Genomic DNA, 24,874 nt, shown 5'->3' on the forward strand with positions numbered 1-24,874 from the left:
CCCCCCCTCAACATTGTGTATTTTGTGTAGATTTATGACACATAATCCCAAATTAAGTCTATTTTAGCTGCAGGTTGTAACACTACAAAATGAGGAAATGTTCAAAGGAGGTGAATACTTACGCAAAGCACTGTACATAAGGTGGACGAAAATTAAGTGACATTACCGATATTAATGGCATAAAGACTAGCTCAAGCAGATTCCTTCAAAAAATGTAGTTTATTAAATTCGAATGCCATGTTTTTTGTACAAAGCTCTTCATACCAGTAGAATTTGCTCTGCCTCTTTGCAGCCATTTCAGTTTCAACGCTGTTTCCTAAAAGCACTGCGTAATAAAGCTGTAATGTCACCTAAGATCTTATGAGTCAGCGTGTTGTTTCTCAAAAGCCCAAAACTGAGTCATAGAGATCAGCGTCGTAGGAGATCATCGGATTTGCAAACTTGGGCCATACTAAGAGAAAATAACTGTAATAAATGCAAACTAAATATACATAGCTTTCTCAGGTCTGCATAATGCACGTTTCTAGGCCTGATTATAAAATAGAATGACGACAATTCTCTCTGTTTGTGTAGCTCATGTGGCAGGATAATAAAATTGCATAGTGCTGCGCGCATAAACAGTAAAAAATAAAGATGGACTACTAAAAAGCTTGGAAAATAGCACTAAAAAGTAGACAGAATATTTATGTACATACATGAAGGAGACATGACAAGTTCATACCACTTACATAAGTACATAATTTTGTGGTTTATAGCCCTGGAACCACAAATACAACCCCAATTCCAAAAAAGTTGGGACGCTGGGTAAAATGTAAATAAAAACAGAATTTGCAAATCTCATAAACTAATTTATTTTTTTCGCGATGCGGTTTCCATCAAATCCTGCGCTCTGATTGGCTGGCAAGCAGGTCTGTATCCTACGGTACTGACCCCGGTTATGGACCTCTGGCGACTCGCTCATTCACAGCAACAAACATAGTAGCATTTTTTTGTCAACATTCATCTTTTTTTTTAATAAGATTTATTGATAAGATTATCAAAAATCTTATAAATTTTTGCCAGCATTTCTCAGGAGAATAGCATTAATTTTACAGCATGGATAGCGATAACGACAGTGTTCACAGCGAAAGCGAGTTTTACTACCCTGAGGAAGAAGAAATAAAAGAAAACATTTCAGGAGAAAGCTAAAAATCTCTAACTTGTTAACACCGAGCAAAAACATGGCTGAATCCTGAATGACTCAATTTTGTATAAATAGGGGACTACATAGGCGGCAAAATGTAGTTTTTTTCCTGCCATGGAAGTGCACTTGTATACCAAGGAGGAAGCCATTTGCATTACAGCCGTGAATGAGGATTCAAAATGGCGGCTTGGCTCAGTTTTCCCTTTCGGGCGCTCTCGTTTTCTGTTAGAATTTGGTAAAGAAAAAAATAAATATATTATTTACCAGCTTAAGGTCGGGCCGTATGGTGAAATACTGTGACCTCGGCCTTGAATACTGACCTCAGCCCAGAGGGCCTCGCTCAGTACTTTCAAGACCTCGGTCACGGTATTTCACGATACAGACCTCCCAGCTGGTAAATAACATATATATATTTTTCCTAATAGAACATAGACAACATATCAAATGCTTAAACTGAGAAAATGTACCATTTTAGGAAAAAAAACAAGGTAATTTTGAATTTGATGGCAGCAACACATCTAAAAAAAAAGTTGGGACAGGGCCATGTTTACCACTGTGTAGCATCCCCACTTCTTTTAACAACAGTCCGTAAACATCTGGGAACTGAGGAGACCAGCTGCTGGAGTTTTGGGAGAGGAATATTGCCCTGTTCTTGCCTGATACAGGATTTTAGCTGCTCAACAGTCCTGGGTCTTCTTTGTCATGTTTTTCATTTTGTGATGCGCCATCCATCCATGCATCCATCCATTATCCGTAACCGCTTATCCTGTGGAGGGTCGCGGGGAAACTGGAGCCTATCCCAGCTGACTATGGGCGAGAGACGGGGTACACCCTGGACAAGCCGCCAGATCATCGCAGGGCTGACACATACAGACAAACAACCATTCACACATCTTCACATTCACACCTATGGTCAATTTATTAGCCTAACCTGCATGTCTTTGGACTGTGGGGGAAACCGGAGCACCCGGAGGAAACCCATGCAGACACAGGGAGAACATGCAAACTCCACACAGAAAGGCCCCTTCGGCCACTGGGCTCGAACCCAGAACCTTCTTGCTGTGAGGAGACAGTGCTAGCCACTACACCACCGTGCCGCCCCGTGATGTGCCAAATGTTTTCAATTGGTGAAAGGTCTGGACTGCAGGCAGGCCAGTTCAGCACATGTACTCTTCTACTACAAAGCCATGCTGTTGTAATAGATGCAGTATGTGGTTTAGCATTGTCTTGCTGAACTATGCAAGGCCTTCCCGGAAAAAGACATCGTCTGGATGGGAGCATATGTTGCTCTAAAACTTGTATATACCTTACAGCATTGCCAGATGTGCAAGCTGCCTATGCCATAGGCACTAATGCACCACCATACCATCAGAGATATAGGCTTTTGAACTGAGTGCTGAGAACAAGCCGGATGGTCCCTCCCCTCTTTAGTCCGGTGGGCACGGTGTCCATGGTTTCCAAAAAGAATTTCAAATTTCAATTTGTCTGACCACAGAACAGTTTTCCACTTTGCCTCAGTCCATTTTAATTGAGCTTTGGCCCAGAAAAAACGGTGGCATTTCTGGATCATGTTCACATATGGCTTCTTCTTTGCACGATAGCGCTTGAACGGCAAACTGTGTTCACAGACAATGATTTCTGGAAGTGTTCCTGAGCCGATGCAATGATTTCCATGACAGAATCATGCCCGATTTATTTATTTATTTTTAATACAGTGCTGCCTGAGGGCCAGAAGATCACAGGCATCCGATATTGATTTTCAGCCTTGTCCCTTGCACACAGAGATTTCTCCAGATTCTCGGAATCTTTTGATTATATTATGTACTGTTGATGATGAGCTATTCAAAGTCTTTGCAATTTTACATTGAGGAACATTATTCGGAAATTGTTCCACAATTTGTAGATGCAGTTTTTCGCAGATTGGTGAACCTCTGCCCATCTTTACTTCTGAGAGACTCAGCCTCTCTAAGATGCGCTTTTATACCCAATCATGCTCCTGACCTGTTGCCAATTAACCTAATTAGTTACAAAATGTTCCTCCAGCTGTTTCTTTTTAGTACCACTTACTTTTCCAGCCTTTTGTTGCCCCGTCCCAACTTTTTTAAGACGTGTTGCTGCTATCAAATTCAAAATGAGCTAAAAATATTTTTCATGAAATAGTAAAATGTCTCAGTTTAAACATTTAATATGTTGTATATGTTTTTACACTACCGTTCAAAAGTTTGGGGTCACTTTGAAATGTCCTTATTTTTGAAAGAGAAGCACTGTTCTTTTCAATGAAGATCACTTTAAACTAATCAGAAATACACTCTATACATTGCTAATGTGGTAAATGACTATTCTAGCTGCAAATGTCTGGTTTTTGGTGCAATATCTCCATAGGTGTCTCATCTCATTATCTCTAGCCGCTTTATCCTGTTCTACAGGGTCGCAGGCAAGCTGGAGCCTATCCCAGCTGACTACGGGTGAAAGGCGGGGTACACCCTGGACAAGTCGCCAGGTCATCACAGGGCTGACACATAGACACAGACAACAATTCATACTCACATTCACACCTACGGTCAATTTAGAGTCACCAGTTAACCTAACCTGCATGTCTTTGGACTGTGGGGGAAACCGGAGCACCCGGAGGAAACCCACGCGAACACGGGGAGAACATGCAAACTCCGCACAGAAAGGCCCTCGCCGGCCCCGGGGCTCGAACCCAGGACCTTCTTGCTGTGAGGCGACAGCGCTAACCACTACACCACCGTGCCGCCCTCCATAGGTGTATAGAGGCCCATTTCCAGCAACTCTCACTCCAGTGTTCTAATGGTACAATGTGTTTGCTCATTGCCTCAGAAGGCTAATGGATGATTAGAAAACCCTTGTACAATCATGTTAGCACAGCTGAAAACAGTTGAGCTCTTTAGAGAAGCTATAAAACTGACCTTCCTTTGAGCAGATTGAGTTTCTGGAGCATCACATTTGTGGGGTCGATTAAATGCTCAAAATGGGCAGAAAAATGTCTTGACTATATTTTCTATTCATTTTACAACTTATGGTGGTAAATAAAAGTGTGACTTTTCATGGAAAACACAAAATTGTCTGGGTGACCCCAAACTTTTGAACGGTAGCGTATATAATAACATTGTGGGGAAAAAACGAGTTTATGAGATTTGCCAATCATTGCATTCTGTTTTTATTTACATTTTACACAGTGTCCCACCTTTTTTGGAATTGGGGTTGTATTTAACTTCCTGAGTGTTCCTTAATCAGACTTGCTCGGACACATTTCATTCATTTTCAGTAAAAGCATTCAATGCTTTGCTTCTCGAAGGTACCATCAGGTGAGCTCAGGTTAACAGGGCAAAACTGTTTAGTGAAACTGCCATCAGTATCGATTTACCTTTTTGCTTTCATTGCATTTGTTTCCACTTGCTATACCAGATTAGAATTACAGCATACTATAGTTATACCATCAAACAACTACTGACCTTTAAATGACACTCGACAAATGACATTTACTTCAAGGAAAATGGTTTTTGTACAGATCACTGCAATTCATTACATTAGAAACAGACATACTACAAGCATATGAGTGTTTAGATTTGGAGAGTCTCTTGTTAATTGTACAGTAAAGCTCCATTGCGTAAGCCTGCACTTTTCCTGAATCCCGTAGAGCATGCCCTGGACCAGCCAGCAGCTTACCATCAGTTACTTCTGTGAAAATTTCTCCATTTCTAGTAAAGAAAGAGAAACACAAAGTGAGAGAAAGAAAGAAAGAAATTGCCATGTTATTTCTCAACAACTGACCTGAAACTATAATCACCTTTGTTGAGATCGATCTCTTTCGGGGCACAATAGTTGTTCATCTCCAACCTCTCTTTCATTATGTTATTCTTGTAGTCTGGGGGAAAAGATAAGATAAAATAAGATAAACTTTATTCATCCCTTGGTGGGGAAATTTACATGTTTCAGCAGCTCACAGATAGAAAAGAGTCCAGAATAAACAGTAATAAAAAAAACAGAGTGCAATAAAAGTATTAAAAAGCTATCGGGAAAATATATATCTATGTATAAAAATGAAAGCGAAGTAAAAACATGGACCGTGTACGTAATCTCATCTCATCTCATTATCTCTAGCCGCTTTATCCTTCTACAGGGTCGCAGGCAAGCTGGAGCCTATCCCAGCTGACTACGGGCGAAAGGCGGGGTACACCCTGGACAAGTCGCCAGGTCATCACAGGGCTGACACAGACAACCATTCACACTCACACCTATGGTCAATTTAGAGTCACCAGTTAACCTAACCTGCATGTCTTTGGACTGTGGGGAAAACCGGAGCACCCGGAGGAAACCCACGCGGACACGGGGAGAACATGCAAACTCCGCACAGAAAGACCTTCACCGGCCACGGGGCTCGAACCCGGACCTTTTTGCTGTGAGGCGACAGCGCTAACCACTACACCACCATGCCGCCTACCGTGTACGTAATGTATACAACAAAATAAGAATGGCGCTTAAGTAAGAGTAGTACTTCGCCTGAAGTAGAAATATTGCACTAATAAAATACTGACAACTGACTTAATTTGACTCATGAGACTTAAATAAGAAAATACTTGCAAATGAAAAGGATATTGTACCCAATAGTTTTAAAAACTGTAGAAAGAACCCTTTTTACGGTATAGACCAATATGTAAAAATAACTATTTGCACAATAATACAACTAAAAATGTTATTTAGTAACTTTACCATGACGTTACATCTCCAGCAAAAACTAGTCAACTTGGATAACAAGCATGATAAAGTTTGTCTAAGTATTATGTCATGTAATTAATTAAACCATGCATGTTATATTGAATATACTTGTAGGCAGGCTTGTAGTACTCGAGTCCAGGACTCATGCCCTAATTTTAAGGACTCGTGACTTGACTTGGACTTGAGCACCGATGACTCGGACTCGGACTCATGCATTAACTGCATTCAGACGCATAAATTGGAGACTCGGACTCGGACTTTTTCTTTATTTTTTGTAACATGCCATAATAATTTGGCATAAGATATTTATATCCGCATTAATTTTTATACTAATTTCGTCCAAGAGAATGCACATTCACCTGTTCATACGTCATGTTCAGGAACAAACTAACGTTAATGGCGCTAAAATGCCTGGAGAGAAGCCCCTAGAATTGTCCGCTTTGCTTATAAAGACTTCTCGTGCAGTGGGGAAAAATGCACTGCTGTGTGTTCCATATGTAGAAGAACTATCGAGGAGACAACGGGGACAACCTTGAATTTCAATCGTCATTTAGTAAGACTCCACCCAGAGAAGGAAGTGACACGCTATGTTCATTGCTGTGTTGATAGCAGGGCTTGCTGAGCGATGAACTAGCTAGTGTTAACCCTCTCTCATGTTATTTGCCCTGTTGATAGTGGGCGGGGCTTGCTGAGCGATGAATAAGCTTTTTATCTGTAGTCTATTAACTAAAATGAGGCAGTCGAGCAGGAACGTTAGTCCGACGCAGTAGCAGAGACGCTTTCACATAAAGGCAGCAACAGCCACCGTCAAATGGTGCGGTTGGAGTCTTGTTCTCGGACTCAACTTGAAATTTTCTTTCATGACTTGGACTTGAACACTGGGGACTCGAGACTGGACTCGGACTCGAGGTTTAGCGACTTGACTAAAACACTGCTCGTAGCCAAGGTTACTAGCAGGTTGATTAACTCTGAGGATACGATTATATTTGGTATGCCAATGGCAGGGCAGCACGGTGGTGTAGTGGTTAGCACTGTCGCCTCACAGCAAGAAGGTCCGGGTTCGAGCCCCGTGGCCGGCGAGGGCCTTTCTGTGCGGAGTTTGCATGTTCTCCCCGTGTCCGCGTGGGTTTCCTCCGGGTGCTCCGGTTTCCCCCACAGTCCAAAGACATGCAGGTTAGGTTAACTGGTGACTCTAAATTGAGCGTAGGTGTGAATGTGAGTGTGAATGGTTGTCTGTGTCTATGTGTCAGCCCTGTGATGACCTGGCGACTTGTCCAGGGTGTACCCCGCCTTTCGCCCGTAGTCAGCTGGGATAGGCTCCAGCTTGCCTGCGACCCTGTAGAACAGGATAAAGCGGCTAGAGATAATGAGATGAGATGAGATGAGATGAGATGCCAATGGCGAGTGTCACTACTAAGTTAGGTAACACAGTATTTGGTAAACTGTGTTAGTAGCCAAGGGCATTAACAAGCTAGCTAGCTTTAAGAAAACTATTATATTCTCAGGACTGACATTACCAATGATTTTCCTTACAATCAAATACCATGTTATACTCAATAATATCAATTCAGATATTTTAAAAAGCATGTATTAAAATATGGGAATTCTACACTGCAAAGATTGGTATGAAGAATTCTATATGACAAAAATAATTGAACACTGCTCAAATTTGGATCCTGTTTAATTACATAAATACAAAAAGGTATACATATTCTGTAATCAACTAGACGTCATGACTTGAAATTCCCAACCTCGAACCACTAAAAACCAAAGAACAAAAATCCCCTCAGTTGGAAATTCCTACTCGGGAACTGTGAGGGATTTCCTCAACTCTAAATTCAGAAAGTGACATCAAATCAATATGGATATCCACAACCTCAGCGGTAAACAAAGTAGAACTTATTAACTTAAAATAAGTTACGCTGTATATGCAAGTATTTGCTTTAAGATCAATTACTATACAGACATATTTGGTTGTTAAATCTATAACAGTGACTATACAGATTGCTGTTTTGAAGAAAATACAGTATACATCACTCATGACAGGAAGCTGGCTAGCTTGTTGCTAACATAAGATCAACATGAACATGAAGCATCCATGGTTTTTTTTTTCCAACTTTGTAACTCAAATGCACAGAGATTGAATATTTCTCAGCTCCGAGAACTGAACTATCCGTTTTGAGTCAGTTGACACGTCAGACGTGTGTATGACTAGCAGTCTTCAGCAGAGCTCTCCATTCAGCACGGTCTTGAGTTGCCTCCTCTGCGATATTCCATAGCTTCAAGTCAGCGTGGACAGATTCTTTCCAGCTTTTTCGAGGTCGGCCACGGTTGTTCGCTCCTTCATCTTCCAAGGTAGTACATCTGTTGATCCAAGAATTACCGCGTTGGACGTGTCCAAACCAACAGAGACGATTGCATCTGAGGACAGTGTCAAGGCGACGGAGGTTCAGCATCCGTGGAAGAAAAGACGTGCTAATTCATGTTCCTCTTTTGACATTGCACATCCATAAAAGCATGGCTCTTTCATTACGCTCAAGATGTTTTTGGTCATCTCTTTGGAGTGCCCAACATTCAGAACCGTATAACATGGTGCTACGCACACAACTGCTGTATAGTTGACCACGGGTATGAAGTGAGACAGCTTTGCAGGTTAACAATGGCAGCAGCTCTCTAAACTTTCCCCAAGCAGAACGAGTTCTGATAATCGTTGCCAGTTCACAACCACCTCCTGGGCAGATACCATCACCAAGGTATACGAAGCGATCAACGACCTCTAGTTTGCTACCTGCCAACGTTACCTCACTGCACGGTCTTGCGTCAATCGACCGAGCTCCTCCGAGACAACGCCGACACTTGTAATCTGGGTTTTCAACTAACCTCCCCTGCACACCAGAACATCTTTTGTGTACCCACATTTTGCAAACCGAGCTAAGTCAGATTCAACCTTTCTAATTTCACCCTGTCATAAATAGACACTTTCTAAAAATAAATAAAATGTGTAGTCGAGTGTAGTTATTTTTTCATGTAAATGTTGACACGTGTTTTTTTTGTTTGTTTGTTTGTTTTTTACCAAGTCGAACTTCATGATTGAAGGGTCTCAGTTCAGTAGCTTGCATTTCAAATTCCATCCTGGGATTCCTGTTCAAAACACATACACATTCGGAAATTTGCATGGTACATGATATTCTCTAATTGAAAAAAAAGCTCTTTCTTACGCAGTACATACAGTATATAAAATACACGCTATGAACAGTGTTGTGATCAGTAATATATTTGCATTAACACATTTATACCACAGCACTGTTGAATTCTTGAATCTGTTTGGTGAGAATGTGGTGATTAATTTTCTGAAAAAAACCCCCGACTCTGATAAGAGTGGTAGCGATAAGGTTTGTATTTTAAGATTGCCTTGTTTTAATACATTATCATTTCTCTAGTACAAACTTACACACTGATTTATACAAGATTTAAAAAGTATGTAATTATTGATATGGCGTTTGGTGGCAAGTTTCTGTGAGATGTTTATTTCACATTTCTGGAAGAAGCCTCCAGTGTCAGAGCTTTATAACAGTCAAAGGTAAAGCTGTAACTTTCAGTTTTCTGATACTGGAGTGTCTTGAGGAGGGAAGGGAAGAGGTTTATCGTTGTTATAACTAAAGTGAGAAAAGGAATTAATTTGTTTTGTGGACATTCCACTGTAAATGTACAACCCCGATTCCAAAAAAGTTGGGACAAAGTACAAATTGTAAATAAAAACGGAATGCAATGATGTGGAAGTTTCAAAATTCCATATTTTATTCAGAATAGAACATAGATGACATATCAAATGTTTAAACTGAGAAAATGTAACATTTAAAGAGAAAAATTAGGTGATTTTAAATTTCATGACAACAACACATCTCAAAAAAGTTGAGACAAGGCCATGTTTACCACTGTGAGACATCCCCTTTTCTCTTTACAACAGTCTGTAAACGTCTGGGGACTGAGGAGACAAGTTGCTCAAGTTTAGGGATAGGAATGTTAACCCATTCTTGTCTAATGTAGGATTCTAGTTGCTCAACTGTCTTAGGTCTTTTTTGTCGTATCTTCCGTTTTATGATGCGCCAAATGTTTTCTATGGGTGAAAGATCTGGACTGCTGGCTGGCCAGTTCAGTACCCGGACCCTTCTTCTACGCAGCCATGATGCTGTAATTGATGCAGTATGTGGTTTGGCATTGTCATGTTGGAAAATGCAAGGTCTTCCCTGAAAGAGACGTCGTCTGGATGGGAGCATGTGTTGCTCTAGAACCTGGATATACCTTTCAGCATTGATGGTGTCTTTCCAGATGTGTAAGCTGCCAATGCCACACGCACTAATGCAACCCCATACCATCAGAGATGCAGGCTTCTGAACTGAGCGCTGATAACAACTTGGGTCGTCCTTCTCCTCTTTAGTCCGAATGACACGGCGTCCCTGATTTCCATAAAGAAGTTCAAATTTTGATTCGTCTGACCACAGAACAGTTTTCCACTTTGCCACAGTCCATTTTAAATGAGCCTTGGCCCAGAGAAGACGTCTGCGCTTCTGGATCGTGTTTAGATACGGCTTCTTCTTTGAACTATAGAGCTTTAGCTGGCAACGGCAGATGGCATGGTGAATTGTGTTCACGGATAATGTTCTCTGGAAATATTCCTGAGCCCATTTTGTGATTTCCAATACAGAAGCATGCCTGTATGTGATGCAGTGCCGTCTAAGGGCCCGAAGATCACGGGCACCCAGTATGGTTTTCTGGCCTTGACCCTTACGCACAGAGATTCTTCCAGATTCTCTGAATCTTTTGATGATATTATGCACTGTAGATGATGATATGTTCAAACTCTTTGCAATTTTACACTGTCGAACTCCTTTCTGATATTGCTCCACTATTTGTCGGCGCAGAATTAGGGGGATTGGTGATCCTCTTCCCATCTTTACTTCTGAGAGCCGCTGCCACTCCAAGATGCTCTTTTTATACCCAGTCATGTTAATGACCTATTGCCAATTGACCTAATGAGTTGCAATTTGGTCCTCCAGCTGTTCTTTTTTTGTACCTTTTAACTTTTCCAGCCTCTTATTGCCCCTGTCCCAACTTTTTTGAGATGTGTTGCTGTCATGAAATTTCAAATGAGCCAATATTTGGCATGAAATTTCAAAATGTCTCACTTTCGACATTTGATATGTTGCCTATGTTCTATTGTGAATACAATATCAGTTTTTGAGATTTGTAAATTATTGCATTCCGTTTTTATTTACAATTTGTACTTTGTCCCAACTTTTTTGGAATTGGGGTTGTACACTCACTGGCACGGTGGTGTAGTGGTTAGCGCTGTCGCCTCACAGCAAGAAGGTCCGGGTTCGAGCCCAGCAATCGGCGAGGGCCTTTCTGTGTGGAGTTTGCATGCTCTCCCCGTGTCCGCGTGGGTTTCCTCCGGGTGCTCCGGTTTCCCCCACAGTCCAAAGACATGCAGGTTAGGCTAATTGGTGGCTCGAAATTGACCGTAGGTGTGAATGTGAATGGTTGTTTGTCCTGCGATGATCTGGCGACTTGTCCAGGGTGTACCCTGCCTCTCGCCCATAGTCAGCTGGGATAGGCTCCAGCTCGCCTGCGACCCTGTAGAACAGGATAAGCGGCTACAGATAATGGATGGATGGATGTTTTTGGCTGGCAGGAATGGAGCCCAATGTGTTCTTCTGCTGTTGCATGCTGAGATGCTTTTCTGCTCACCATGGTTGCGATTATATGAGTCACTATATCCTTCCTGGCAGCTCAAATCGATCTGTCGATTTTCCTCCGATCTCTCTTATTAACTAGACATTTGTTTCCACTCACAGAACTGTCGCCCACTCGCTCTGTTTTTCGCACCGTTCTGTGTAAACTCTAGAGACTGTTGTGTGTGAAAACCGCAGGAGATCAGCAGTTTTTGAAATACTCAAACCAGCAGTCCATCTGGCTCAAACCAACACCCATGCCACAGTGAAAGGAAGTCACACTTTGAGATCACGATTTTTCCCGTTCTGATGTTTGAAGTGAACATTAACTGAAGCTTTTGATTTGTATCTGCATGATTTTATGCATCGAGCTGCTGTCAAAGGACTGGCTGCAGGTGTACCTAATAAAGTGGCCAGTGAGTGTATAGAAAAAAATTGGTGTTGGAAAATCGCTGCGGTATAAGTGGAATAAAACGCATCAGGACGTGCTATTATTGGAAAATAATCAAGTTTTTTTTTTTTTTAAAGATATTTTTTGAGCTTTTTTCACCTTTATTGGATAGGACAGTGTAGAGACAGGACAGGAAATGAGTGGGAGAGAGAGACAGGGAGGGATCGGGAAATGACCTCGGGTCGGAATCGAACCCAGGTCCCCGGATTTATGGTATGGCGCCTTAGCCACCTGAGCCACGATGCCCCCAATAATCAAGTTGTTTTTTTTTTGTTTGTTTTTTTTTATGTTGGGCCACATCACACCAACCTGTTGTTGATTTTTTTTCCTGTCATAGCATGCCCCATGACCTTTCATTCTTTACATTAAAAAATCTCAAATATAAACTAGTAATGGTAAAATGGTTCAGCTTTTAGCTCCTCACCGGTCAGCCCTCCGAATGTCATACTCGATCCCTGAAAAACAGTCGTAGTAGTAGTTAATGTTCAGACATGGCCTTGAAGGCATGACACATTTTTATGTGGGCGTACCAATGAGCAATCTATTTGGCAAAACAAAGTATAAATCATTGCACTACCTTTCTTTTTGCAGTGTCTTGTGGTCATGATGACTCCTATGAGCATGAGCAGTAACAGCAGGAAGAAAGCCAGGATGTAACCAGCCTGGTGTAAGAGATGAGTCTTGCTCTCAGGCAGGATGACGTTAAAGACATGCGAGGCTTCCACCTTGTTTATATCTGCACCACAGAGGAATAAATTATGTAGTACGGTAACTATAATTACTAACAGTTTCCTTCTATCGTTTTTAGGTCGAGATGAGCTCTGGAAACACCTCGAGATCAGAGAAGATTGTTGTGATTCAGTGACATTCTAGAGATCGAAGATGAATTATCCTGTCTCTTTAACAGCTCCAGTGTGCAAGTGGTTTATTTTTCCCCCTTCATACGCGTCCCAGCAAGCAAAGAGCAGGGAGGAGTTGGGTTTCGTGTCAAAATGATTCTCAGGAAAAATGAGTTCCAGACCTGATCTCATGCAGCTGCAATGAAGAAGAAAACATACGGACCAGCAGAGAGGGGGAGACGGGAGGAAAGAGGAGGGGGAGGAGGAGGGATGTGTTGTTTGTGGTCAGCCAGTCTGCAGGCCTGCTCTCGATTTACTTCTTACCATTCACAATAAGCGAAAAGTCAGATATTACGTCGTTGCTCATTGTGCCGTTCGTTTGTACGGTTTCTTGCAAATAAACCTGAAAGAATTCGAAGCACACAAATCCGCACAAACGAGGGATCAAGTCACATGACTTAATTTGAGTCAGGAACTGAATTTTCAGCTTGACATCAATTATTTGACTTGGACTTGGTCATATGACGCAAAAATCCCATCCACTTAGGAAGCAGAGAACGTGCTCGACTATTCAAATCAAGTTTGTACAGGCAAGACATAAGGATTAAAAGCTGAAATAACAAACATGTAATGTCGTAGTGTTTAAAAAACTGCTTTACGCCACAGCACTGTCAGATTTGCGGATTAGAAAAAGTGTGGATTAATTTTCTCGAACTGCACGATCCTGACAGTCGTTCCGTCTGTAACATAAATGTTAACTAGTGCTGTCAAGCAATTAAAATATTTAATCGCGATTAATGTCGCGACTGTCATAGTTAACTCGCGATTAATCGCAATTTAATCGCACATTTTTGTCACATGAAAAACCATTGTAATTCTCTTATCAGCATAAAAAAGTGAATGGGCTTGCTTTGTACCAATTTTTTTTTTTTTTATTGCAGAGCATAACACGTCTTGTCACAGCCGCTGCAAAGTCGGGCTGGAGACGCCGATGGGAAAACGAAACCTAAGCCGAGCACCGTGGCTCTTCGTCCCGAGGCGCGGGGCTAGCGCGCCATGCCCGCGCTGGTTCTTTGGGGGGAGGGCAGAGGACTCTGGCTGTGCGGGGCGTGGCATTACAGTCTAGCTGCTATCGTTTTTCTAAGCAAAGTCTCTGTTACAAGTTCCTGGCAGTTTCAAAAGCTTATGAAAAACCTACATCATGTCACAGAGCGTTAATCTTGCGATAAAAAAATTATCGCCGTTAAAATTGAGTCAAGTTAACGCGATAATAACGCGACATTTTTGACAGCACTAATGTTAACATAAAAGTCTATATGGACTTGTTGTAATACATAAGCTTTTCTATACTAACAGCTCATTCACAGGGACTTGGATGGCAGATGCGCCACATAATAAAGAAAACATGTTGTTTGTAACAAAGCAAAACGGATAATTAACAGTTATTCCATGAAATCGAGTCGTACATGAGATGATAGCCGATGAGGCACGTACCACCGAGTTGGCTTTAAGCCATGTACAACGAGATTGAGTGGAATAACTGTTTTATTCTATGCACATTCAATGGATTTTGATAAACAGAGCATTTTTAGTTTTTTTTTTTTTTTTGCAAATTTGATAAATAAAAACTTACAAAACGTCCGACAAAATCATTTCCGCTTAGAATGTAAGCAAACTGGCGAAATGACAGGAGCACTTTGTGAAAAATGCTATAAGAATAATTCTTGAAAAATAAAATTTAAAAATAAGATACGTTCTTACTATCAAATACTTTCATTCCATATTTTGTTGTATTTTGGATGGTTTTGTTTTCGAGTAGAGTGTTTATTTTGTTTTCAGTTGGTTCAGCGCCATTTTCTTCTTCTTCAGGGCTTTCTAGCAGTTGGCAAACCAACTTAAAGGAGCATTACTGCCACCAGCTGGACTGGAGTGTGGAAATTTGGGGTGGGGGGTGAAACTATGTTCTTTTAGCTATTTCTGTTTCTTTTAAATACTTGATAACAAAGTGATATCTGACTTAATGTGTTCCGCCATTTTGTTTTTCTCTACTCACGGTATATGAGCTGATATTCTAGTAGTAGAGTAGCCAATCAGAGCATGCGATTGCTCATATCCAGTGAATGTGGATAGAATAATCATTGATATTGTGAAGGTCTCTGTAAGGAAACAGTGGCAGCGATTTGTAACTAGTTTTCCACTATGCGAGCGTATTCAGGGTACAGTTTACACGTTCTGGTTTTGCAGTAACATGACATGATGTTTTGTTGTCCAATTGAAATCAAAAGAGAGAGAGAAGGTGGTGATGGAACAACTGGTGGTATCTCGCCTCATAGACATTCAACAAGATAAAATTTACAACTACTGTACAAACAGTTAGGGAGTGTTATTAGTTAATTGTTATGTACTGTATGTTGTTCATAGAACTGAAGGCAAATTTTTTATTATCAAAATTCTATTTCTCATTTTATTAAATATCGGAATGCATTTTTGATCGCTATTTTGTCACTGCTATCGCAAGTTATGAGTGTTTGAAATATGCTCTGTAATATATCAGTCCATATGTCAAAGCAATGGCCGTAAACGAGATTTGTTGAGACCTGTGCGAGACATCGTAGGACGGGAGTAAAATGTACAGCGGAAATCAAAGTGACTGACATCTGCCAACGTTGTCGTAAGACGCGCGCGCCCTCTTTCGAATGCTGACGTAATCAAGCCGGAAGTTTTGTTTGTTTTGATAGCGATCAGAAAAGTTTGAAAAAAGTCAGCAGTAATCGTCATTTAAACTCGTTTTTGTGCAATATTTCGTTTGGAAAACAGTTTTCAAAATGGCGGCACTGACACCTGGCTGACGCTTCACGTTTCGAAGTCTCGCACAAGTCTCGTGAGGATTGCGCGGATAAGCGACGCCTGCCGTGGACCAAACGAACTAAATTCAACACGGCTAAAAACCGAATAGACCGATAAGTATAATATTTAATTGCAATTAGTTGCCAGTACGAGTCACGATATAAAGTTACTAAAACCGAAAACGTCATTGAATAACACGTTAATTAAGAAATAAGGGACATTCCACCGAATGGGTGCCATTTGCTTGTTGTACCACTCCCAAATTAAACTTAATTTGTTATATCTTTTCAACACTGATTATAATAACACACATATTTAACTATTCAAAATATGTATTGGTCAACCTCAGGCTACGTTACAAGGTTTGGAAGTCAAAGATGGCTGCATTTTTTTCAGTCCTGTTACCAAAACTCTGAAAGTAACAGGACTGAGTTTTTAGCCTAGGATTAGCTAATACATGGAATTAAGCCACATGGCGTCATCGCTAATAGCATGACCACACTTAGCACATTCTAATGATTTACCAAAAATCTGTATTTTTAAAATAAACAAATATCATCTAAGAAATAATTTAAGTAACAGGACAGTATTTTGACATTGACCTTATCAGTCAAAGTTAAAAAATCATCAAATATACAGAAAAGTAAATGAGAGAACTAACTTTTGGTCTTCCCATGGCCTTCAGAAGACACAACTGATGTAACTTCCTTTTGAGCATGTGATTTATGGAATGTTCCAAATTTGTCAGATGGGGTAATATGTTTGGGTAACAGGACTGAGTGAAAACCCAGGGACATGACTAAAATGTGTATTTTAACTAAGATATTGTGGATTTCTTATGAAAAAAATATATTTAAACCATGGATAGGATATGGAGTCACACAACAGTGCAAAAGAAATACTGTTTTCTGAAGGATTTTAATCATAATATTTCATCGTTGAGTATAAAGTTAGAGTGCGGGGACGGGTAACACATGCTATTTTTCAGTGTTTTAGGTAGTTTTTATTAATCCTTACAATTATATATCTTAAACTTGAAATCAGATCAATGTGCAGGACATTCTGCGTAATAAGGGAATGTATTTTAAAGTACATTTTTATGTGCATTTATACATAGAATTTTCTAGGGATGGAAATGGCACCGATTCGGTGGAATGGCTCATAAACCAAGTTTAAAAATGACTTCAGTTCTCCTTTAAAATGTAACATAGTACTATTACTATGCTGGCGTTAAGTTTTAAACTTGGTGTAGAACACATTTTGATTGTTAATGAGTTTAAGACTTCACTTACAACTTGTCTGTCTTTATTGGAACATGACTTATGTTAAGACTTGAGGCTCACTTGCTTTGCAAAACAATGACTTGCTCCTGCCTCTGCAACGCTGCGCTCTTAAAAAAGTGTTTAGTGCCATGTCAGCAAGTCTCCGTAATACTAAGAGTGAGGTTAATGGTGAGTAACAATAAAGTCAGCTTTTGGAAGCATTCACCACTATCATTATGTGTAATTCTTTACTCATGAACCACATTATTACCATAACCATGTGTGTTATCTGAACTTTAGGGGCTTTCTTATATTTCGAAGGAGCTTATTCATATTTGAAGGTATGCACCGCTACAAGATGTTCACCTTTCTTTACTTAGAAAGGAATGCAGGAAAATGCTTCACAGGCAGGATGAGATGTGGATCTCACAGAAACAACCAGCTAACTTTGATGGCACCGTTAGCCAGATGTTATACAGATGCAGCAAACCTCCCTTTCCACACCAAGATACGCATTCGCCACAGCAAGACTGTGTGATACTGTCATAAACCACAAAGCTAAACTCGCATTACTCACTCTGAAAGTAAAAGTTTATTGCTTCGCTCTGCAGAATGAGTTCAGACATTCTTTGAGCGAGGAAACATTTGTCTTCAGCAAACCTTTACCTTTCATGAGCTTTTCGTATTTGATTAAAAAAAAGCCAAAAACAAACAAAAAAAAAATCGGAAGGAGGAAATAATTTTCAGAAATGAAATAAGAAAGCCATGAAAAGAAAATCTTTTCATGTCAGTAAAAAGGCATTCCAGTTTTCGTGTCACAGGCCATCAATCACTAAACCCAGACAGGACTGGGACATAAAACACAGGAAATCATTAGTCGAGGAAGTGACCACAAGCACTTTGAAGCTCTGTAATGAGACAAGGAGCATGCACAATATCTGCATGCAGCCTATTTTTTCCCTTTGGATTCTTACAAAGACGTGACTTTAAGCTTTTGTTCGTTCAGTGTAAAGACAGTGTACAGGTTCGAATCGATGCCCCAGCCTCGATAATTACGATGCAGCTACGCCAATTCCAAACACCACATTCCACAGGGAAACTGGATGGCAATACCACATGCTCACATTTTTATTAGCAGTGTACTATTATTATTATTTCAAAAATGCTGCCGATGTGTGTCTCTTGCTCCATTTCTTTCTCCTATTTGACATGATATAACCAAAAGCATGTAAAAACCTGAGCAGCCACACCCATATGTGCTTTCTGAACATCCCAGTCCAGATTTAGTCAACACTTTGCTGTTATAATACCCTCCACTCTTCTGGGAAGGTTTAATACGAGATTTTGGAGTGTGGCTGTGGGGATTTGTGCTCATTAAAGCCGCAAAAGCATTAATGAGCTCAGGCACTGCTGGAAGGTGATTAGTCCTGGGGTGCAATCAAGGTTCCAATTCATCCCAAAGATGTTCAGTGGGGGTGGAGGAGGCCACTCGAGTTCTTCCACTCCAACCTTGGCAAACTATGACTTTATGGATCTTAATTCGTGCACATGTATTGTCATGCTGGAACAGATTTGGGCCTCTTAGTTCCAGGGAAGGGAAACTGTAATGCTACAGTATGCAAAGACATTATACACAATTGTGCTCGACTTTGTGGCAACATTTTGAGGAAGGCGCACATATTTGAGTAACGCTCAGGTGTCTACATACTTTTGGCCGTATACAGTGCTCAGCGTAAATGAGTGCACCCCCTTTGAAAAGTAACATTTTAAACATTTTGTATTGTTTTGATAATGCCAAATTGTGTAATCCAAAGAGACACGAGAGAAAGGGAGATATGAGAGAGAGACACACACACGAGTGAGAGGGAGATGAGAGAGACACACGAGAGACACAAGAGAGAGACACACAAAAGAGACGAGAGAGAGAGACATATGAAGGAGAGAGAGGGAGATGAGAGAGACACATGAGAGACACAAGAGAGGAGAGACACACAAGAGAGATATGAGAGAGAGAGACACGAGGGAGAGAGAGACATGAGGGAGTGAAAGAGAGGCACAAGAGAGAAAGAAACTGTGTAATCCAAAGAGACACGAGACAGAGAGAGAGAGGGCGAGAGAGAAACAGAGAGACAAGAGAGAGAGACAAGAGAGATGAGAGAGACAAGAGAGATATGAGAGAGAGAGAGAGAGAGAGAGAGAGAGACACACACACACGAGAGAGAGAGGGAGATGAGAGACACACGAGAGACACAAGAGAGGAGAAAGAGAGAGAGAGACACGAGAGAAAGAAATTTTGTAATCCAAAGAGACACGAGAGAGAGAGAAACAGACACACATGAGAGAGACAATAGAGATTAGAGAGAGAGAGACAACAGAGATGAGAGAGAGAGAGAGAGAGAGAGACACACACGAGAGAGAGGGAGATGAGAGAGACACATGAAAGACACAAGAGAGGAGAGACACACAAGAGAGATATGAGAGAGAGAGAGAGAGAGAGAGAGAGACACGAGGGAGAGAGAGACATGAGGGAGTGAAAGAGAGGCACGAGAGAGAAAGAAATTGTGTAATCCAAAGAGACACGAGACAGAGAGAGACAGAGGGCGAGAGAGACACAGAGAGACAAGAGAGAGAGAGATGAGAGAGAGAGAGACAAGAGAGATATGAGAGAGAGACACACACACACGAGAGAGAGAGAGGGAGATGAGAGACACACGAGAGACACAAGAGAGGAGAGAGAGAGAGAGACACGAGAGAAAGAAATTTTGTAATCCAAAGAGACACGAGAGAGAAACAGACACACGAGAGAGACAAGAGAGATGAGAGAGAGAGAGAGACATGAGAGAGACAACAGAGATGAGAGAGAGAGACACACACACGAGAGAGAGGGAGATGAGAGAGACACATGAGAGACAAGAGAGGAGACAGAGAGAGACACGAGAGAGCGACACATGAGAGAGATGAGAGAGAGAGAGAGAGAGAGAGAGACAGAAATGCAGGCATGTAGTACACACTTAATATATGAAAAGGTGCTGACTGAAACAATAAATGATAAATTACCAGGGTCATTATCCATGACTTCTGGGGTGCGTGTGGTTTCAGTATTAGCAGGTTGAGTGGTCGGCACTTCAGTAGGGACGGCTACAGGCGGCACAGGAGGATCTACGATCACCCGGAAGATGCGTCTCTCGTGCAGGCCGCAGTAGTGGTGGTGCAGGTGGCAGGAGTATAAACCTTTATCAGATGGCTGGATGTCATTAATTGCAAGGGAGAAATCCCCCATGCTGAAGGCATCATCCGAGATGTGCATCTTGCTGAGGTACAGTGGCCCGTACTCCCGCTTCTCTCCAGAGGCGTACAGATCGAGAAGCCGGTTTGCCTGGTCACGCCTCACCCCCGGACCCTGAAAGTCCCAGTGCACAACCTGCTGCTGGTCCTCTTGGAGCCCTCCCCTCCAAAGAGGGCTTCGGTTTATGCAGGGCAAGACCACACTGCTGCCCTCCAGCACCACAAAGATAGACTTCTCCCCATCCCAAATGCGCTTCTCCTTACGTGCTGCAGGACAGGAGTTTGTTTAAGACAAGGAGTTATTGCAACATAATATACGATAGTTTTTACTGCGCAGATAACAGGCATGCGTGATCCTTTCCACCAGTTTTCAAGAGAATTTTTACTTTGACCATAATATGTATGTAATATATGAATGCACATACCAGGAATTCAGAAGAAAAGATGCTAAAATATCATAAACATTTTGGCTTATGAACTGCCATAGTGATAAAAGGATGAGGTAATAAATTGTGATGATGGAAACAGAATTGCAGATAGATTACGACATTGCAAGTTTGTGTTCCAGTCTCCCTGAAACTGTTTGTCTAGTTTCTTGTCAACTGAGTTTTGGAGAACATCAGTTTTTGTAAATACACAGTGCTATATTTACAAGCTTCCTGGAACTCACTTGAAATTTACTCAATACTTGGTTGGAAATCTGCTCAGCGTTCCATGTAAATGCCATGGCTTATAGATTTATAACACAGTAATGAGCTACACTTCAGTATTTAAATAATATTGCCTGGTATTGAGTGGTATATCAGATATATTCCATTCAGCTAGCATGATATTGAATAAGTCGTGAATGGAATATATCTGATAGACCATAAAAAAAAAGCCAGCCAATATTATTATACATACACATTCTCTTCAAATCAGCATTCTCGAAGGCCAACGTTAGCTTACCTGCGACTCAGTGCTGTTAGCGCAGCAGTCCGGTTACCTTTCAGCCGGTGTAGCGTTAGCGAAGTAGTGTTATAGTGTTAGGAAAGGCCAATGTTAGCGCAGTCAAGCCGAATATTATTATTATTTTCCCTGCGTAATTTACTTAGTTACTTTTAACATCAACATCGACAGCTACACACAACCGAGCGACCTGGCAACCAAAATTCTCTCAAAATCTTCCGTTTTTAACAAAGCAAACCTGGCGGCCATGTTTATTTACAAATTGTCACTGTCACTCGCTAGCGGGGACGTTATACATCTCCGACGTGTGATATCGTGTTATCTTGACAACGTGCAATATTGTAACAATATTGCACGCTCGTTCTCCATTGGATAAAGTGACGTAATACACAAAGGATAAGCGATATGCTAACAATATTGCATGCTATTGAACCAAATGAATGAAACCCGCTAGAAGGGAATAGAACACGTTTTTATTCCATGGAAAATGTGGCCTGTATGTATAATAATTAACATTAGACAACAGAGAATATAAAAGTACAACGTAAAAAATACAATATACAAAACAGAACTTACGTATCTTAGTGACGTTTAACTGGATTTGAATGGATTGGTCGAGCTTGCAGTAATGGTGATGCAGGTTGCAAGTATAGAGGCCTTTATCGTTCATGTCAACATCTGCACAAAATCAAACAATTACAATTAATTTAGTGAGGACAGAAAAAACTGTAACATGTCAAGCACTGTGAAGATTCAGCAGGATCATACTGTGGATGGTGAGAGAGAAGTTGCCGTCACTAAAGGCTTCTTTGGAGACAGTAACCCGACCCTTGTTGTAGGCGTTATAGACACGCTCTGTCCCTCCTGAGAACATGTCCAGAACTCGCTCAACTTTGTAATCAGGACGGTTGCGTTTCAGGTCCCAGTGCACCACGCGTTGCCGGTCCCGAAGATCGTCTTGCCTCCACACAATTTTTTGGCTAAGACATGGCAGAACGACCCTTGACCCCTCGGAAACTGTAATGTTCCTTGCCTCCACCACAATGCTCTGCATGCTGACTTGGGCCCACGCTACAAAACAAAAATATGCAAAATTCTTTAATCGGTAGTGTTTATTGTAGCACTGAGATTAATTTTGTTATAGAAGATAATATATGTACATAACGATGATATAGAATGGCTCATTTCTTACCATGTGGTGTGAGAAAAGCAGCAGCCACTAAAATGCAAACAAAACCCAATATTATTAGTTTTATATAAAAAGGAATTGATGGTATTTATTATACACCGATCAGCCATACAGTTAAAAACACTGACAGGTAAAATGAATAACATTGATTATTTCATTACAGTGGCACCTGTGAAGGAGTGGGATATATTAGGCAGCAAGAGAACACTCAGTTCTTGAAGTCAATGTGTTGGAAGAAGGAAAAATGGGCAAGCGTAAGGATCTGAGTGACTTAGACGAGGACCAAATAGTGATGACTAGATGACTGGGTCTGAGCATCTCCAAAATGGCACATCTTGTGGGGTGTTCCCGGTATGCAGTGGTTAGTACCTACCAAAAGTGGTCCAAGGACCCAAAGGACAACCGGTGAACCAGCAACAGGGTCATGGGTGTCAAAGGCTCATTGATTCGCACGGGGCACGAAGGCTACCTCGTATGGTCCAATCTCACAGGAGAATTACTACTGAAAAAAGTTAATGCTGACACCTTTCTGTTTTATCCAGCACTAAATTTTTCATCAGTTTGTGCTAATCGATGAGCCATCGACACCCATGACCCTGTCGCCGGGTTACCGCTTATCCTTCCTTGGACCACTTTTGGTAGGTACTAACCACTGCATACCAGGAACACCCTACAAGATGTGCCATTTTGGAGATGTTCAGACCCAGTCATCTAGCCATCACAATTTGGCCCTTGTCAAAGTCAATCAGATCCCGTTTTTCCTGCTTCCAACCCATCAACTTCAAGAACTGAGTGTTCTCTTGCTGCCTAATATATCCCACCCCTTGACAGGTGCCATTGTCATGACATCATCAATGTTATTCACTTCTTCACCTGTCAGTGGTTTTTAATGGTATGGCTGATCAGTGTATACACTACCGTTCAAAAGTTTGGGGTCACTTTGAAATGTCCTTATTTTTGAAAGAAAAGCACTGTTCTTTTCAATGAAGATCACTTTAAACTAATCAGAAATCCACTCTATACATTGCTAATGTGCTAAATGACTATTCTAGCTGCAAATGTCTGGTTTTTGGTGCAATATCTCCATAGGTGTATAGAGGCCCATTTCCAGCAACTCTCACTCCAGTGTTCTAATGGTACAATGTGTTTGCTCATTGCCTCAGAAGGCTAATGGATGATTAGAAAACCCTTGTACAATCATGTTAGCACAGCTGAAAACAGTTGAGCTCTTTAGAGAAGCTATAAAACTGACCTCCCTTTGAGCAGATTGAGTTTCTGGAGCATCACATTTGTGGGGTCGATTAAATGCTCAAAATGGCCAGAAAAATATGTCTTGACTATATTTTCTATTCGTTTTACAACTTATGGTGGTAAATAAAAGTGTGACGTTTCATGGAAAACACAAAATTGTCTGGGCGACCCCAAACTTTTGAACGGTAGTGTAAGTCGTATGTAAAGAACATTGCATTTAAATCAAACACTAAGAACAGATGTGAAAATAACAGCACCATCCTGTATTACAATTGTTCTCCAACTCTCAGGGCTTTTTGTGCTTTTATGAGTGTGCATTTGCAGCTGGACTGTGCACTTTATTCCAACCACACAGTATAAGCACTATTGCATCTGCTGTTTGCTAAACGGCTCACACACAGTGTAACACAGAAGAGCTATTCAGCTTCAGTTTATGAACCAGATCCTCAATACCGTTGACGATCGCTTCACTAACAGCGAAGTGTCTCTGCTTAAGGACAACTGCTGAGGCAGAACTTCTAGTCAATCAATTCAATGAAAAGAGTCACATGACTGCACAAAGTTGTTCTTAAATAGTGAATTATTGGAACTAAACGATATGTTCATTATTATTATGATTATTATTATAAAAAGTGTGTATTAGGCCTAGTCTAGATGAGCCCACCAATCATACTCCGGAATGTACTGAGAGATGAAGCTCAAACCCATGTAATCTCAGAGTTTATAAGACCAGGTGGTTTAGGAATCACGACAAACTTTAAAACAGATCCCACAGCTGAGAGATATTATTCTTTATTTCATGTCTGAAGAAACATTGGGTGAACAATAAACTTTCCATGTTCAACTGATTCACTCTTCACTATGAAAACAACCAATCATTCAGTGGTGCGCCAAATGTTTAATAATGATCTAGCAGTGTATTTCATTCTAAAACTCTTAGATATTTTGATAGAAATGTTGTGCAAAGGTCTTAAATCTTTGCTGAAAAGAAAGAAAGAAAGAAAGAAAGAAAGAAAGAAAGAAAGAAAGAAAGAAAGAAAGCACAACTTTATTCATCACACACTTGTGAAACTCCTTTCTGCATTTAAGGTGGTGTTTACATTAGACCGTATCCGTATCGTTTTCGTTGCAGATGCACTGTCCGTGC

General features: G+C 41.0%; 1 protein-coding gene across 1 annotated transcript in view; it reads right to left on the reverse strand.

The window, feature by feature from the left end:
• Window positions 1-200: 200 nt before the first annotated feature.
• The window catches only part of mxra8b (matrix-remodelling associated 8b), a 39,121-nt gene continuing 14,447 nt past the window's right edge, over window positions 201-24,874 (reverse strand). The window contains exons 2-10 of the mRNA XM_060938376.1: window positions 22,480-22,506; window positions 22,056-22,358; window positions 21,864-21,965; window positions 20,112-20,606; window positions 12,684-12,842; window positions 12,531-12,561; window positions 8,997-9,064; window positions 4,995-5,072; window positions 201-4,905 (exon numbers count right to left, since the gene is read on the reverse strand). Coding sequence (XP_060794359.1) covers window positions 4,880-4,905; window positions 4,995-5,072; window positions 8,997-9,064; window positions 12,531-12,561; window positions 12,684-12,842; window positions 20,112-20,606; window positions 21,864-21,965; window positions 22,056-22,358; window positions 22,480-22,506 — 1,289 coding nt within the window. The 3' untranslated portion in view covers window positions 201-4,879. The remainder of the gene's footprint in view (window positions 4,906-4,994; window positions 5,073-8,996; window positions 9,065-12,530; window positions 12,562-12,683; window positions 12,843-20,111; window positions 20,607-21,863; window positions 21,966-22,055; window positions 22,359-22,479; window positions 22,507-24,874) is intronic.

Source organism: Neoarius graeffei, chromosome 13, assembly GCF_027579695.1.
Source record: "Neoarius graeffei isolate fNeoGra1 chromosome 13, fNeoGra1.pri, whole genome shotgun sequence".
Taxonomy (NCBI): domain Eukaryota; kingdom Metazoa; phylum Chordata; class Actinopteri; order Siluriformes; family Ariidae; genus Neoarius; species Neoarius graeffei.